Below are 16857 nucleotides of genomic sequence, written 5' to 3' on the forward strand. Positions count from 1 at the left end.
AAAACAAGTGTTTTGTGGTGGTTTGTTGTTAAATTTCATTCCCATCATGCACTGCAGGCATATTTACCCGACACAGCAGTCTCGGTTTGATGCACTAGTGGGTGGCATGGCTCTCTCACCTGTGACACCTAAGCTTTTGAACAAACTCTCACTTTCTGCCCATGTTTTGTGGAAGTTCTTCATCAGTTCCTCTGCAGAGCCCTCAGGTGACACCTTCACCTCTGACGTCTTTTTCTTCACAGCATCAGCATAGGAAAAAGGCACCCGTTGCGCCGTAATGCTTTGAGTGTGCTTGGAAACCGTAGTGGTGCTTCTTGATCCGATAATTTTAGTGCCAAACTCATCAACAGAAGAATAATTATCAGTGAATGCTTTTGTCTCCGAATAGCCTATTGGATCGACAGACTTGTCTACTTTCACGTCTTTGCACACGGGTGGAGGGGAGCTCAGCTGGGAGCATTGTTCTCTCTCTGGAGGAAGAGGCTTTGAACTTTCATATGCAATTTCACTCACTCTTGACTGCTGTTCCTCCTGTTTGTTTTGTAGCGCTTTGATGGGGGAACTTTGCTCACTCATTTCAAAAACATTTTTAATATCCTTGATGTTGAAAGCAAGTATATCCTCTTGTTGGCTTGCTTTCTTTTCCATATCAAGCTCCAGGTCCTCAGTTTTCCTGCCAGGCTTCTCTGTTTTGTCAACTGGGTCTTTTCTAATACCAACTTTCTTCTCTGACGTCTCAATTGTTTTGGCTATTCCAGATAATTCCACCTTAGAGAGATTTTTCTTCTCTTTCACTGCACTTGCAGACTTTGCATCCTCTGTGTTGGGGCACAAACGCTCAAAAATATTAACAGCATCTCCACTTAAACTTGCATTAATCACTTCACTAGTCACCACTGCTGTTTCAAAAGATCTCAAAGTCTCTTTGACCCTTTTCTTCTCAGCAGATTTAGAGTCGATTTTGATCTGCCGATGGAATGTGGCAGGAGATTCCACGATTTCTGACTTTTTTCCAGTGACTGCTATCACGTGAGGCACCGGATCGGGTGAAGCTCCACGGGAGAGCGTAGCTGTGGCATTTCTGAGTCGCGTCAGACTTTCTGCCCGGCTCGATGAGGGTGAAGGAGTGGCCCTGCTTAAGCGAGAGCTTGGCGTCTCAGACCTGCGTGGTGGAGGCGTCGGTGGTATTGGGGAAGGCGAGGGTGCTGCTGTCTGTGGCGAGTCAGTTCTCCTCGTAGACTCGATAGTGATGAATGTGGGTGAGGGCGAGCGCATCCGTAACAATGGGGATGGAGCTCTGGGGTCAAGAGTTGTAACGCTGCTCATTTGTTGCTTTCGGCTCTTGCGTGTTGTCTTCATCTCTTCCTTGACCACCTTCTGCGTTTTGCACTTTGTAGAACCAATGGAAATCTTCGAAATCCTTTGTGTGGCTCCACAAGAGACAAATTTTTCAGAGGTGGCCTCACATTCATGCTTTTCAATAGTGCCGTCAAAGTGCATTAGCTTAGCCTGAACCAAGTTTTTAACATGAGCAAGGATTTCTTTGAGCTTCTGTTCATTGTGTTCGGCCGCCTCCAAATCACTCTTCTCCTCTGACCCCAGAAGCCAGACGGGCATCTCATTGAGCAACGTCTTCACAGACTTAGAGTCCATTTTTCCTGAAACCCCCTGCAACTCTGAGATACGAGACAACATCTTCAGCGCTTCAGCTTGAGTGCTGCCACTCTCAGACGAAGACTCAGCAGGCTCCTTTTGTGCAGATTTCCCTGTCATTTTTATTGGAACATGACTGCTTTCATCTTTTGATTCCTCAGGAATCTGCTGGCTTCCAGCGGCCTGCTTTTGAAATTTCACAGTCAAGCCCTCCTCGTGGAAACTCTGCTGTTGGACTCTACTTTCAGTTTTGATGACCTCTGTGTGTCCCGTTTGAATGGTGTGCTGTGTTTGCAGAACTGTGATTTCCTCTTGTTTTTTATCAGATGTCAAGACTGGCCACTTAGGCTCCGCAGGCGTGGCCTCTGTGGGCGAGAGGGATGCAGTGTTGTTGCCTTGAGCTGCCTCTCTGTCTTTCTTATTCTTACTCCTCCTTTTCTTTTTTGGAGTGGCAGGAGGCTCCCCTACAGGTTTCTCTTTGGCCTCTTTCTCCCCTTTACCCTCTGTTTCCGTGGGGCTTCTTTCACTGCTTTCTTTTACCTGAACATTATCCTGCTCAGCTGCGGTTTTCTCTTTGCTCTCCACTTTAGTGCTCTTGCTAACTTTCTTTGCCTTTTGACTATCAACCTTTTGTGGCTTCTGCTCAGCATCCTTAATTTGACTCTCTTTGTTTGGTTTGGATCGATCAGGGGAGCTTTTTTCTTGATTTTTCTTTGGCGAGCTTTCCTCTTTTGTTTTGTCCTCAGATAAAAATATGCTGCTCACATCCTTTCCAACAGCCTCGGATACATTTTTAGAGACACTCTGAGGTTTTTCTGTATTGACAGAGGCCTTTATTTCTTCTTTGGTCATGTTATTAATAACCGTCCTCGTCACCTGTTGTATATTAGTTGTCATGGATCTCTTCTTTTTCTTTTTAGATGAAGTGGAGGTGGTCTGCTGCTGACCTGAAGAGCCCTGAGATGACTGATTAGAGATAATGCTCTGTTTAACTGAGGAAATAAAAGGAGATTCTAGAGGAGATTTCTCATTTGCAGCAGCGATCAAAGCCTTGCTTGGGGGAGCGTTTGAGAGAGCTGTGTGCTTGGATGAATCATATGAGTCTGCTGCTGATTCGAATTTGGTCACACTCTTTTGAGCTCTCTCTTGAGTGAAATCAAATGACATGCTTGCCTCTGATTGCACCGTGCCCATGCTCTCTGAAGAAAGCATTTCAGGGGCTGCGCTGACTGACTCGTGGATACGGATTTCAAAGGCCGGGGAGCGCAGCGGTGGTGGCGTGCAGCTTTCCTCCCTCTTGTGTCTGTACTTCTTTTCCGCTTGCATTAATGGGGTTTTGAATTTGCTTACTGGGGATTTGCATAGTGGAGGAGGAGAAGCGGGTGGAGTGAGTGTCAAGGGGGCGAAAACTTTCTTGGGAGGCCGTGGAGACTCCGGTGGCTGTCTTGTAAAATGAGACTGGATTTCAGAGGATACCTCGCTGCACTCGACTGATGATGTGGTGACATTTTTTCTACGCTTGGTCTCTTGAGCAGCCTGCACATTCATTTTCTCAAATGAAATTGCTGGCTCAAGCTTGGGTACTTTGCACAACATTGGCGCTTTGAGGGGTTTGACAGTCATTTTAGTGAGTTTGGATGGTGTTATGCTAGGCAGCGGAAGGAAGTCTAGCTCCTGCTCTGTGGGAGGAGGAGGAAGGAAGTCTAGCTCAGCTGTAGCTGAAACAAGAGGAGGAGGTGGTGGGGTTGGAGGAGGAGGTAAATGGTCAAGTTCTGTCTTGGCTGGATCACAGGGAGGAGGAGGAGTGGGGGGAGGAGGAAGATCATGATCACCCCTGATGCTAGGAGGAGGAGTGGGAAATGATGTGCTATCATAATCCAGAGGGGGTGATGGAGGGGGAGGCAGTGGGGGTTCAGGGTCAGAAGGAGGAGGTGGCATAGACATTTCCTTATGTTTTCTTTTATCCAGTCTGATTAAACCCTTACAGCCACTTTTTTTGAGGTTACGGAAGTCAGTCTTTAATGTTTTGACACCGTGTGTTTGTACAATTGTTTTGTGCTCCAGCACTGTGGTCTTTGTCTCCTGGCTGCATGTTGTGGTGTGACCGGTGATTGCAGTACTCTCCTGAGATGCATTTCTGTTTTGCATTGATTGCTTGTGAGTGCTCCTCTGTAATTCACTGCTCATTTCAAGGTTTTTAACTGCAGAGGTAGGACTCTGTGCCGTGATGTCTTTCACTGACGGAGACGAGGTCTTGACTGGAACTTTGACCTTTCTTATCGGCTCCCTTCGGGGAATTGTTGGGCTCGCTCTCCGTGCTGTTTCCATTAAAGATTTTATTGTGGCCTTAACGTCTCCTTTTATCACCTCTTCTTTCTCTGATTGCACTTGCTCTTGGGTGTCATAGAGTGATTTCATGGAAAGCTTCACATCTCCCTCTGTGCTTGCCCTGCGTTGCATTCTGGGAGATGGAGGAGGCTCGAGTAAGATCTGAATCTTGCCTTTTACATCTCCCTGGACACCAATCTCCTGCTGGTAAACCTTTCTCTCATTTGACGCTTCTTGAAGACTTTGTATTGCCATGTGAATGTCACCTTTTACAATCATCTCCTTCTCCACTTCTCTCACTGCATGTTTGGCCTCCTCCAGCGATTTCAATGTACCTTTGATGTCACCTGGCAATAAATCTTCTATGACAATTTCCATCTTGGTGGAAGTGGAGTCTTTGAGGGATTTTAGTGCTCCTTTGATGTTACCAGGAATGATTTCGGGCTTTTCCACCTCTTTGGGCTGATTCTGGGCCTCCTCTAGAGACCTCAGTGTTGTAGGCAAATCTGCTCGAACAACTACTTCTTTCTCCAAAACAACTGCCTGGTTTACGGACTGTGTCAGTGAATTCATTGCTGCTTGCAGGTCTCCTCTCATGATCTCTTCTTTCTGTAAATGTTCAAATGAGACTGCAGGCTCGGTCATGAAAACTTTAACTGTGTTATGAACATCGCCCGGGACTATATCTTCCATGTCCACCAGACGACCGATTTGAGCTTGATTACATGTCAGGCTGAGTTTTGTTTCTTTAATATCACCACCAATGATTTCCTCTTTTTCAATTTTACCTGGAACGGCCTCATCTGGCTCTACCTGCAGCTTTTTGAGGTAATCTAACGCACCAGACTCAATACAAGTAGAATAAAAGCTCACATTTCCCCTTTCTGCTTCATCCACTTTAATTCTCGCAATCTCTTCTGTGTCTGGATTGCAAAGTCTCTCTAGGCAGCCTTTCACATTACCTCTGACTATATTTTCTTTCTGAGTGCTTGATTCCTCATGAGAATTGAATAAAGAGTAGATGGTCATCCGAATATCCCCCTTTTCGTCTTCTTGAATGAGAATGCCCCGTTTGCCAGTGCTCTCCTCTTTCAGCAGGTTGTTTATGACTTCCTGAATGTCACCTCTTATTATCTCCTCTTTTTCTACAGAGGTGCCACTGCGCTCTTGCAGCAGCTGGTGCACGGTTCTGCTGATGTCCCCCCTCTCCTCTGCATTTATAATGACTTTCCTCTCGGTTTTCTCCTGTCTGTTGAGGAGGTTAATCATGATGTTTTGCAGATCTCCTTTAATGATTTCTTCTCTTTGGATTTGTGGAGCTTCTTTATTCATGAGGTTGTACTTAGCCATGCGAACGTCTCCAATTTCATCTGCCTCTAAGATGATGCCTTTGGAGTCCACCATTCTCTGGGTGTAAAGTTCATCGAGGGTGGCTTTGACACTTTTACCAATGATTTCGGTCTTCTCTAAACTGCTCTCATTAAATTCAGTGATTGGTGTTGTTTCAAAGAGCCATGTTGTGGTTTTTACATCTGCTTTGGGGATGTCTTCACAAATTACCTGTTTACTTTCATCACTGTCGTTAATAAGATCAAGAGGATTCTTTTCAAATAGCCACACAGACTGTTTAACATCCCCCTTCAGCTGTTCCTCCATAACAACAGTGTTCATCTCATCTTCTGACTTTTCAGCATGTATCTGGTCAATTGTGTGAGTTTCAAACATCCATTTTGCTGTCCTAACATCCCCTTTATGAATTTCACTCATGCTGACAGTACGCACCAATTTTTGAGACACTGCATCAGATTCAAAATGATGCTTGTTTGTCTTTACATCTCCTCCCTGAATGTCCTCGACAGTTTTGATTGATATTTTCGCATCTTCTGCAATCTTATCAAGGGGCTGGGTTTCAAACCTCCATCTCGCTGAGCTAACATCACCTTTGTGGATATCTTCCTCTGTTACAGCTTTTAAGAGGTAGACCTCATCCGTCTCTTTAATTGAGTCCAGAGGCTTTGTATCAAACAGCCAGCGGGCTCCTACTACATCACCTCTTTGTATTTCTTCTTTTGTAAGTGTGGTCACTTCATGATAATGGCCTTCTTTGTCTTGAATGGCATAAAGAGGTTGAGTTTCAAACATCATGGCATATGTTTTCACATCTCCTTTCTCCTCATCCTCTCTGATAACTTTCTGCAGCTTTTTCATTTCGGTCTCAGAGGACACATCTTGAATCTTATCTAACGAGTAGGTTTCAAAAAAGAATCTGCCTTCATCAACATTGCCTCCCTGAACATCTTGTACGGTGCGAGCTCCTTTCAGCTCGCTGGGGGTCTCTGAGATTGCATCTATGGGCTGGTTTTCAAATAGCCATCTGCAGTTTCCAACATTTCCTTTCTGAATATCCTCAGCTTGAGCACTCCTCAGCTGTCTCATGACATCCTCAGAGGTTGAGCTCATCACGTCAGAAGGTTGGTTCTCGAATATGTATTTCATCCGAGACACGTCCCCGGACTGTATGTCTATCTCAGTCACACTCTTAAAAGCTTCTTGCTCTTCTCCAGCAATGTTCTCCAGGTTCTCTGTCTCAAAGACGAAACGTGCCATGCGGACATCTTTTCCATGAATGTCCTCTTGTTTCACAGTGCGAGTTTGCAACACTGTCTCAGAGTTATCCTGTATGGCACCAAGGGATTGATTTTCAAAAAGCCAAGTGCATGTTTTCACATCCCCTTTTTGAATTTCACCATAATCTTTTGTACTCTTAAACTCGTCTCTTTCATAAAGCATGTCTATAGGTTTGGTCTCAAAAAGCCACTTACATGTTTTAACATCGCCTTTCACTATTTCTGCTGTTTCTTTAGTAACACACTCCTCGTCTTCAATGTTGCTAAAATACTTAATGGCATCGAGAGGCTGGGTTTCAAAAAGCCATTTTGCCATTTTGACATCTCCAGATCCTACCTCTTGTTGGGTTATGCCCTTTATGATTTGGAATTTAGTGATGCTCTCGTCGAATTGGTCAATTGGGCGAGTTTCAAACATCCACTGGCAGCTTTTAACATCTCCTTTGACGATTTCTTCCCGACGTACGGTTCTAACTTTGTGGTAATGTCCGGAGCTGTCTTGTAAAGCATACAATGGCTTGGACTCAAATAAATCTTTATTTGATCTCACAGAGCCAGTGGTGACACCTTCAAGTTGAATCTTCTGACTTTCGTCATATTGGCTTGAATCATACGTTTCAAAGATTTTTTTGTAATTTCTCACATCCACATTTTCGATATCCTCCATATTCATTGTTCTTGTTATTTCCTTTTTCTCCCCTCGGATCTGCTCCAGTGGCTGGCTCTCAAACAGCCACTTCTGGTGTCTAACATCTCCCTTCTCCTCAGATGTTACCATTCTTTTGAGTTTCCCCACCTCTGCAAGCTCTTTTATCTCATCTTTTTGAGCAGTCTCAAAAAACTGTCTGGCAGATTGAACGTCACCTCCAATAATTTCCTCTGCACTTACTGGCCTGGCATTGGAATCGTCCTTTAACGTATCCATCTGTTGCGTCTCAAACACCCAACGATTTCTCCGGACATCACCCTTGTAACTTAGATCTATTTGTTCAGAATCAATTGTTTTCATGAACTCTCTCTTTTCCTCTTGAATGTCTTCCAAATATTGGTTCTCAAACAGCCATCTTTGATATCTCACATCACCTCTTTCTTCATCAGACGCTATGGTTTTTTTGAGTCGGTTTACCTCATCATTCTCATCTTTGATGTTCTCCCGTTGTTTATTCTCAAACACCCATTTCTGGTGTCTTACATCACCTTTTTCTTCTTCAAAAACAGCCTTTTTGTTTAGTTTTCCTACCTCAGGAAGCTCTTTGAGTTCATTTGGTGGAGCATTTTCAAATAAGTGTCTCACAGAGCGAACATTACCTCCAATAATCTGTTCTGTGGAGACAGGTCTGGAGTTGGCATCATCTTTAAGCTTGTCCATAGGCTGCGTCTCGAACACCATGCAGTGTTTTCGTACATCTGCCCCAAGAATTTCTTCTTTCTGCTGCTTTTGCAGTCTCTCCCAATGGAAGTTTATGGAGTCAAGCCTCTTCGTCTCAAACAGCCACCTTCCCCTTTTCGCACCATCAAGCTGGTTGTCCTCCATGGATACACTGGAGATGAGCCTGACCTGAGAAAGTTCCATGTCAATGTCATCAAAAGGCTGCGTTTCAAAGAGCCATCTTGATGTTTTGACATCCCCTTTCTCCGTCTCCTCTCGACGGACAGAAGTAATCAGAACCATTTCACCGGTGTGTTCCCTCATAACACACATGCATTGCGTCTCAAACATCCATATGACTTTCTTCACTTCTGACTTGATCTCCTCTAATACAGACTTCAGGCTCAGTAGTTGCTTCTCATCCATGGTCTCTGTGTCTCCCAGAGAATCCATTTCTTGTTTTTCAAACATGTACCTAACAGACTTCACATCCCCTTCAGTGGCTTCTTGTGTGAAGATGACTTCTTTGGTTTGCTCATCATCAGTGTGAATTTTATTTAGCGTATCCATCGGCTTTGTCTCGAACAACCAAGCGGCCGCACGGACATCTCTTTTCCCCACTTCATTTACCAGATAGTTCCGTTTAGTTGTATCATGTTGCAGTCCCAGTGTATCCTCAGGCTGCATCTCGAACATCATAGCCGTGTTCCTAACGTCACCACCAGCGATGATTTCCTGCTGAATAATATTTTCGCTATCCTCTTCGTTATCCGAGTCATTCTTTATGCAGTCCAAAGGTTTGTTCTCGAACATCCAGCGCATTGACTGCACTTCACCTCTCAGAATCTCATCCCACTCCAAATATTCACGATCCGGGCTTCCGTTCGAATTGCTATCGGTGTGTTCAAACTGGTATGCTACCCCTTGTATGTCTCCTACTGCTTCAATGTCCTCATCATTGTAGAATTCTTTTTCCAGGTCTTTCCTGACATCAGGGTGAATGTGTTTGCAGAGACGTTTCAATTCTAATAGCTCTCTCTGTCTGAAGTATTGCTCTCTGTTTACCATGTGTTTCACTGCTGGAGGGTCAGGGAAGTTCTCTGCATCATCTGAAGGTTCCTCCAGTAAGTCCGGTGGGGGCGGTGGCAAATATTTCAGATCATCATCATCATCATCATCATCATCATCGTCGTCGTCGTCGTCATCAAAAGCAAACACAGAACTTGGTTTATCTTCTTCTGCTTTGTCTGTTGCAACACTGTTCAGAGACCTTGATATCTCACTCTTCACAGTTTGATTGGACGCACTCACATCTGATGGCAGCTGTGAACAGCTTTTGTCACGTTCAATCTTTTTTAGGGAGAGAGTAATGCATTTAATTCAGTGGAGTTCTGAAATAACTTCAGCTGGACCAGCTAGCTTAGAAAGGTGCTTTAATTTTTAGAGCTATTTATTTCAAAGGCATTTCCAGTATTGTTGTGTCCTTATTGTGCTTCTTTTTTTTTTTAAATGCAAAGCAAAAAATAAATATATATTTGTTGAGGCTCAAAATCTTTTTTTTTCTTTTGTGTGTAAAAATGTTTTGCTTGAGAAACAATATTGCTTACGTTTTAAAAAGGTTTTTTTAAATAAAGAGCATTTCCTCACACAATTACAATGACAATGTGATTATTTTAAAACTGCTCAACAGAAGCAGTGCGCTCTGCAGTTGAAAGTGTTATTCATTTACTAAAAATAAGATTTTTCTATCTATCCAAGTGCATTGTTATACTTAAACAACAACTTCATGAATATATTAGACACACCTCCCTAAAAACATCAATATCACTGTACTAAACTTGAAAATTATAGCACACTAAAAATGTCTTCTGTTTTTTCCAAGTAAATTATGCCAAAATACTTAAAACAATCTTACTGTGCAAGACTACACAGGAAAGTAAGAAATATTTGCATACACTGTATCTTTAATATAGTGTATTTTTCATATTGCAATGCCATTTTTGTCACTACTAATGTGTTCATACTGTATCTAAAAAATATGAAATTTTATTAAAGATTCAATCTACAAAAACATGCCTAAGTAGCTTATGCAGATTTCACATGCAAGTAAACTGATCTCTTAAGCAAAATAAATAAATAAATAAATAAATAAATATATCCCTGTACCTGTGTTTATTATTTGTAAAGCGACCTTGAGTGCTTAGAAAGGCGCTGTTAAATAAAATGTATTATTATTATTATTATTATTATTATATTAAGTGTTGAGAGCAAGACTTTGAGTCTGAACCATCACTGGTTTGAATTTTTTGGATGCACAATAAAGACACAAAAATAACTCCATATCAGATGTATAGTTGATGTACAATAACAACATCAAAACATTTAGAGCTGAACACAGGCTCTAAAGTCTTATGAACCTCAATAAAACTATGCTGTTGAAAGTGGAGGGACTCATGGAAACATGTAAAAAAAGATGGTAATTAGAGTCTTTTTATGCACTGAATCCTATTAAAGCATAATACATTCATGTGTCAGAGTAGAGATGTCGGCTAAAAAGGACTTACCTTAATTTTCTTGCTGGGGGCTGCCTCCTCGATGGTCTTTTCAAAATGCTGTGCCAGTTCTTTAGTTGAGAGCCTTGGATAATACTCTTCCTCCTCTGGAAGCAAGAGGCAAAAATTTAAATTAAACATCTTGTCTCTGTAAAATGCACTACAAAACAAATAATGAGCTGAAGTGTGATATAGAACGTCTCAGTTACATATGTAACCCTCGTTCCCTGAGGAGGGAACAAAGACGTTACGTCAGTGAATGACGAAATGGAGGTTTCGCTTAGAAGCCTATCACCTTCGAGTTTTAGAAAACGAGCCAATGGAATTCTTGCATTATGTTTTCCTACTGAGGAGCCGAGACTGATATCCAGGCCGTACCAGCGGTACAGCGGTTGTGGCAGAGGGACTTAACTCAGGGAACGAGGGTTACATACGTAACCGAGACGTTCCCTTTCTCTGTCTTCTCGGCAAGAAGAACACCAGGTGACAAAGAGGTTCCAGTTCAACAAATAGGCATGTCGAGTAGACAGGGCCCTAGCGCAGGGGTTTTCAAACTTTTTGTGTGTGTGGACCACTATTTGTAATCAAGAATTTTCGTGGACCCCCTCATAATACACATAATAAAATATGTCTACACACAGTCCTACCTGAATTAATCTGCACCTCTAAAAAGGCTTACTAGCACTAAAACTATAACTGGTCATCACATCAGTACAACAGGCTTGTTAAAAGAAAGTTTACTGCACACAACGGCTGCCACATATTTAACTTATTTATTTACTCAAGCGCCCGAGGGCATAATCAGGTTCATTTGAACAACAGGCTTATTTCCATAGCAATGGAGTATGAAATCTATGTAATAAGAACACTTGGATATAGTCAACATTTCAAAACCTTTGGCGATTATTAATCTTCAGAGTTTTACAAGTCCTCAAAAGTAGGCTTGAGTTTGTCCACTTAACAGCACATCCGCAAAACATTTCAGAAACGCGAGATCAAGAAACTAACTGGAAATTAAAATAATAACAGGCCTTATTCATTCCATTTATAAACATTTCGTTTCATATAAACTGCCTATAAAGGCCATGTGTGTGATGTGATAATAGTAACCTCTGCCTCTCCCTTTTTTCTCTTCAGAGAGCCTGTTGCTATCCACCGATCCATGTTGTGGTTCTAACAGCACTGAACTTGAACGTCACAGCCGAGCGCCATTAGCCTATTTTAGTAATCGCACAATAACTTGACAATTTAATTTAAACATTTAAAAAGTTGAGGAAGCGGGTTCACTCAGCCTCACGCATATCAACCAGGTTAAGCCAGAGGTGTCTTTCCTGGACCACGCATGTGCACATGAAGAGATGACATTTGAGGAGCCTGAAAACCACAAGGGGGACGCTTTCCCCCGCCAGGTGGAGGCGCTGTGGGGACACAGTTGTGTTGCCACAGAACACTCCACGGGGGGAACCCCAATGTACCCTTTGGCCACGGCTTCATCGAGGGCAAAGAAGGCGGAAGAGGCCACTGAGTATTCGCAAGAAGTCAAACAAAACTTCCACACGCTCATGACCTCCTCAGGCACCTCCGGGAAGAAAGGTATTGGGGGCGGGTGCTGTCAGCAATCGCCACCCCCAAAAACCAATCATCCAGCCGCGAGCGCTCGGGACAGGGTGGAGGTTTCCATTCCAGCCCGATGCTCGCGGCTGACTGGGAAAGCATGGCTGTCAATTCCGGATCAGACTCGAGCAATGTTGGGACACCCGAAGACGGCAGCACAGCCGAGTCTTCATCTCCGACATTGTCTAATCATCTGGAGCACCAAACGAGACTCGGGGCGGGTCCGGCAATCTCATCCTGCACGCTCGCGGGTTGCAGTGCACAAGAGGGGGTGTGGCCCGAGGAGGAATCGCCGGCGTTCTATTGCACACCGTAACCCTCAGGTCACCCTGGCCACCAGCCAAAGTACCACCTCTCGTGGAGGGGATAGAATGGGGTGTGGGAGAGGGGACTCTACCTCCACTGAGGTCATTAAGTCTTGACCGAAGCTTGACCGTGATCTGAAGCAAAAACATAATTCGAGATTGCCAGCGCTCCTCCTTTTATACCCACGTGATGGGGCGGAGTCGCGGCATGCAAATTCCGCAGACCTAAGGCATTTTCATGCCATTGGCTCGTTTTCTAAAACTCGAAGGTGATAGGCTTCTAAGCGAAACCCCCATTTCTTCATTCACTGACGTAACTCACAGTGACTGAACGAAAGGGAACTTATTATCTTTAAATCAGTGCTCTTGAACTTACCAGTTTCATTGTGATGATTTTCATGACTGGAAATCACTTCTCTGTTATGAGTGATTTGATCATGTGCAGTCTGCAATAAGGCAAAAAAACAAAAAAACAATTCAATTTAGAGCAAGAATAAAATAGAGTGCAACCAACAGGAGCTAAATGATCATTTCTGACATAGATTTGAATATGCATTTGACAGATGTTTTCATAAGTGACCCAAAGTGTGTTTTATCAGTATGTGCATTCCTCAAACCTGTGACATTGCAATAAACAAAATAACTTGCACATGACTTGCAATAAACAAATTAAGTTTGAAAACTAAAAAAAACTAAAAACAAATAGTTAATTAATAACATTTACAATTCAGTAAATAAACAAACTGGTAAAAAGGTAAACTGTTTTAATATAATATATATTTTTTTATACTTCAGTTGAGAATGCTAACAATGCCAAAGTCAGGGATTCGATTCTCAGGGAACGCATGTACTGATAAAAGTGACTGCCGAATGCATAAATGTACATTTTAAAACAGAAAATGATTTGGCATTTTCAATGTGACTGGCATGACAAGAACATCTGTGGCAAGATCACTTTCATGGTGTGTGGTTCAGGGTTTTGTGTTTTATTTTTATTCTACTCAGACACTGATCTGCTCACCTGATTTGAAGATCAATATCCCCTGAATTATTCTACTAGACTACTCTTAGAATCTCACATCTCTTTTCTGAGTATTTTCACGGGATCACAACACTTTAATTCACCTTTTCCTCATTTCTATCACTTTTAGCATGTGAGGTTATTTTAAAGTAGGGCAAAGTCATGGGTTCGATTCCCAGGGAGTGCATAAACTGAATGCATTGCACTTGCAAAGTCGCTCTGGATAAAAGTGCCCACCAAATGCATAAATGTAAATGGAAGTGTTTTCATGTGGAGGTGACAGTGCTAAAACCTCCAACTTCAAATTAAAAAATTTCACATTATTGAAAATTGATGTCAGTTTGACATTTCACAGCAGATAGTAAACAGTAAATAAGGCACTTCAGCACCGCGTACAGAGAAAAGGCAAGAGCCACTACTGTTAGTCTGATGTTTTAGACTTGTGAAATGGAGAGTTATTAGTAGCAGGGTTGTTGGAAATGTCCGTACCCTTTCATTCTGGAGGAAGACCTGCTGCGAGACTTGTCGACCCCCGCTGCTGCTCGCCACACTCATCGCTGATGAATTTGACACCTCCTGCGTGACAGGAGACAAGGGTTGTTGTTAGAGGGTGAGACATAGAAAAGAAGAACACAAAAACGTCTTTCCAAGACAGCGCTCGTACAAGCTCCTTACTGTCAGTGTATCTAACAGCCTCTTAGTCACAAACAACATATATTTGTGAAGTAACGTGTTTCCCTATTTTTTGGTCGTGAAAAGTAATATAAACAAAAAGCTGCAAGACTCAAACACTCAACTTTAAATGAAGTATAAAGTAATTTTATAGAATGAATTTTTCTTGGTGCAAATTTTTTCTTTATCTTCATTCCTGTCTTTAGCTAAGTCAGCCATTTTGCACCCAGTTATTTTGACACCAGCCATACGCTCTACTCTGTTGGACTAGCGGGTGACAGGTAAGGGATAATGTACATCCAGCCAGGGATGTACATTATCCCGCTTATTACACGGCTACTTGCCACTGAAGTAAATAATTAGACATGAAATATTGATCTGAGACTAAATATTTTATTAGGTCTTTAAATCCAAATCTTAATGTATATTTGATCAAATAAATTAAGCCTTGGTGAGCATAAGAGACTTCTTTCAAAAACATTAAAAATGTTATGATTTTAAACTTTTGATCGGTAGTGTGTGAATTGCAATGCATTTGATAAAAAGATATCAAAGCAGAAAAATGCAGCAGAATCTTTTCAAAACTGTATAACTTATAATCATAATTATAGAGGAAAATATTTGAAGATTTGGAAATAAAACCATATTTATCCATATTTGCATGAAATCTGTATTACTTAAGCACAAATTAGAATAAATTTTTACATTTTCGTTTTCCATTTCAGGATTAGGATTAGCCAGTGCTAATTACTGTTAAACGGCAGGTTTGATGGCTTTAGCTCTTGGATGAGCAGATTTTGCAATGTTATAATCCGTTCCAACACACTCTCCCACACACAAACACATGCAGCCGTACATAAGCAAGTGTGATATCATCAGTAGGGACGCAATCAATACCAATCCATAAAAACAGCCCGAAAACGCACAAGAAAACACACGGAGATCATTAAAAGAGATATGGCTGCATACATTGATGTAGATTGCATCATTTAAACCAAAGGTGACTGAATATCAGACCCAAAACACCCATCAAAGCAACAGCGCAACCTGCTTCAGCGGGATTCCTTCTGATGAAGTATTTCTCAGAGGGACTTCAAAAAAACACTAAAGAGTTCCAAGTCATTAACCAAAACCAACCGGCTCTGAGATGAATCACAACACTACAAACTTGGATTCAAAGCACTTGACAAATGGAAAAAGTCTACTCAAAAATACTTCAGCGGTATTTTTAACTTGATTGGCAAATTTCTGTTCTTTATCCATTTGTCTAAGCTTGAAAAAATAACAATTAAAGTTGCATATTAGTAATATTTATTTACACTATAAATATGGTTTAAATAAATATGACTATTTATTTGTCAATTTATTTTTAAATGATTACTGACTTTTTTAATTTATTTTTTCGAGGCACTTCTAGTTCTCCATACATTTCTGCTTTAATTTAGCAGAGGACATCAGTTTGGGATGGTAAATCGACAGACCATGAATAGATACTGTGGTTGTCCCAAAAAAAAAAGAACCTTTTAAGCATGTTTTGTATTTGACAATCCGAGCAGAAAATAACCTATATGAAAACTTTTTCAAATGCATGATGGTCTAAATTCTACATAGATAAACATAGACCTCATTATCCAAGAAAGGGAAAAAAACAACCTCAAAAATACATCCTACATACCAAACACTCACATAATGCGATTCAAGTTATGGTTTAAATATACACACACATCCCCAACATGCACACACAACCCAGTTAAGTAAATGAGTGTCACCACAAGCAAAAGAAAGCACAGATAATGAGATGACCTGCTGCAACACAATCCTTTGATCCTTCTCTCAAATAACTGCAGCATGATACATAATGTCAGCTTATGTTCTCATTTGTCTACTCAGTGTATATCATTTCGTGCTTCTCTTTGTGAGCTGTGGATTAGTGCCAAACTTGATCAACGTTGTGTGGTAAATCCTTCCAATGTTCAGTAAACTACAACTTTGAAATTATACGTAAAAATGTTTGCATCTTGCTTTCACAAAGCTACAAAAACAGAGGAACATGAATTTTGTGATCTAAACAGTTCTCAAACTTTTATGAAATAAGTACAATACATTTGTACTAAATTTATACTAACAGCTCTGAGGTTATCCATAAGCTAGTGTACATACAAATATACGTTATAAGCCATGTACAATCTTTATTTTTCAGGAAAACAGAAATGCTGCTGCTCATACAAAATTATTTGTCCAATCAAATGATATCTAGAATAATGTATTTCCTCCAAATATCACTTGCCTTTGAATAGCAGGTAGCAAATCAGTGATGTAACCTAATACTGTTATTAAAAAGGGCTTTTTGATAAATCACTAACTTCCTGTTTAAAAAGGTAATGCTGCGTCAAAAGAAGACTGAAAACTGTGCTCATCAAGCCTTTTCTCCTCATCTCCATTTGCCAGACTGTTTCATTTTCAATTCTCAAAACTAAGACCTGAATCGTTTCAGGGTCAAAAACAGACACTCATGAAACAACTCACCTTATTTGCCAATCACCTCACATTTTGTATTCTTGGTTGAAGAAAGGTAGATAATGCTCTGTGAATACTCAAGACTTGTGAATAAAAGCTTAATCTATTATAATTTGCATAGAAAGGAGGTGTGTTTGTATTCTATTTTATTTTCAAGGCAAAATTATACTTTTTACTCGAATCATTTTTATTTAGACCT

The 16857-nt window shown here is 41.3% G+C and overlaps 1 protein-coding gene across 1 annotated transcript in view; it reads right to left on the bottom strand.

The window, feature by feature from the left end:
* xirp2b (xin actin binding repeat containing 2b) overlaps positions 1 to 16857 on the bottom strand; it is a 43168-nt gene that overhangs the window by 8717 nt on the left and 17594 nt on the right. The window contains exons 4-7 of the mRNA XM_077216347.1: positions 13959 to 14045; positions 12825 to 12894; positions 10542 to 10636; positions 120 to 9327 (exon numbers count right to left, since the gene is read on the bottom strand). Coding sequence (XP_077072462.1) covers positions 120 to 9327; positions 10542 to 10636; positions 12825 to 12894; positions 13959 to 14045 — 9460 coding nt within the window. The remainder of the gene's footprint in view (positions 1 to 119; positions 9328 to 10541; positions 10637 to 12824; positions 12895 to 13958; positions 14046 to 16857) is intronic.

This window comes from Siphateles boraxobius, unplaced genomic scaffold (genome assembly GCF_051911475.1).
Source record: "Siphateles boraxobius isolate OS27281-9 unplaced genomic scaffold, OSU_SipBor_1 7, whole genome shotgun sequence".
Classification (NCBI taxonomy): domain Eukaryota; kingdom Metazoa; phylum Chordata; class Actinopteri; order Cypriniformes; family Leuciscidae; genus Siphateles; species Siphateles boraxobius.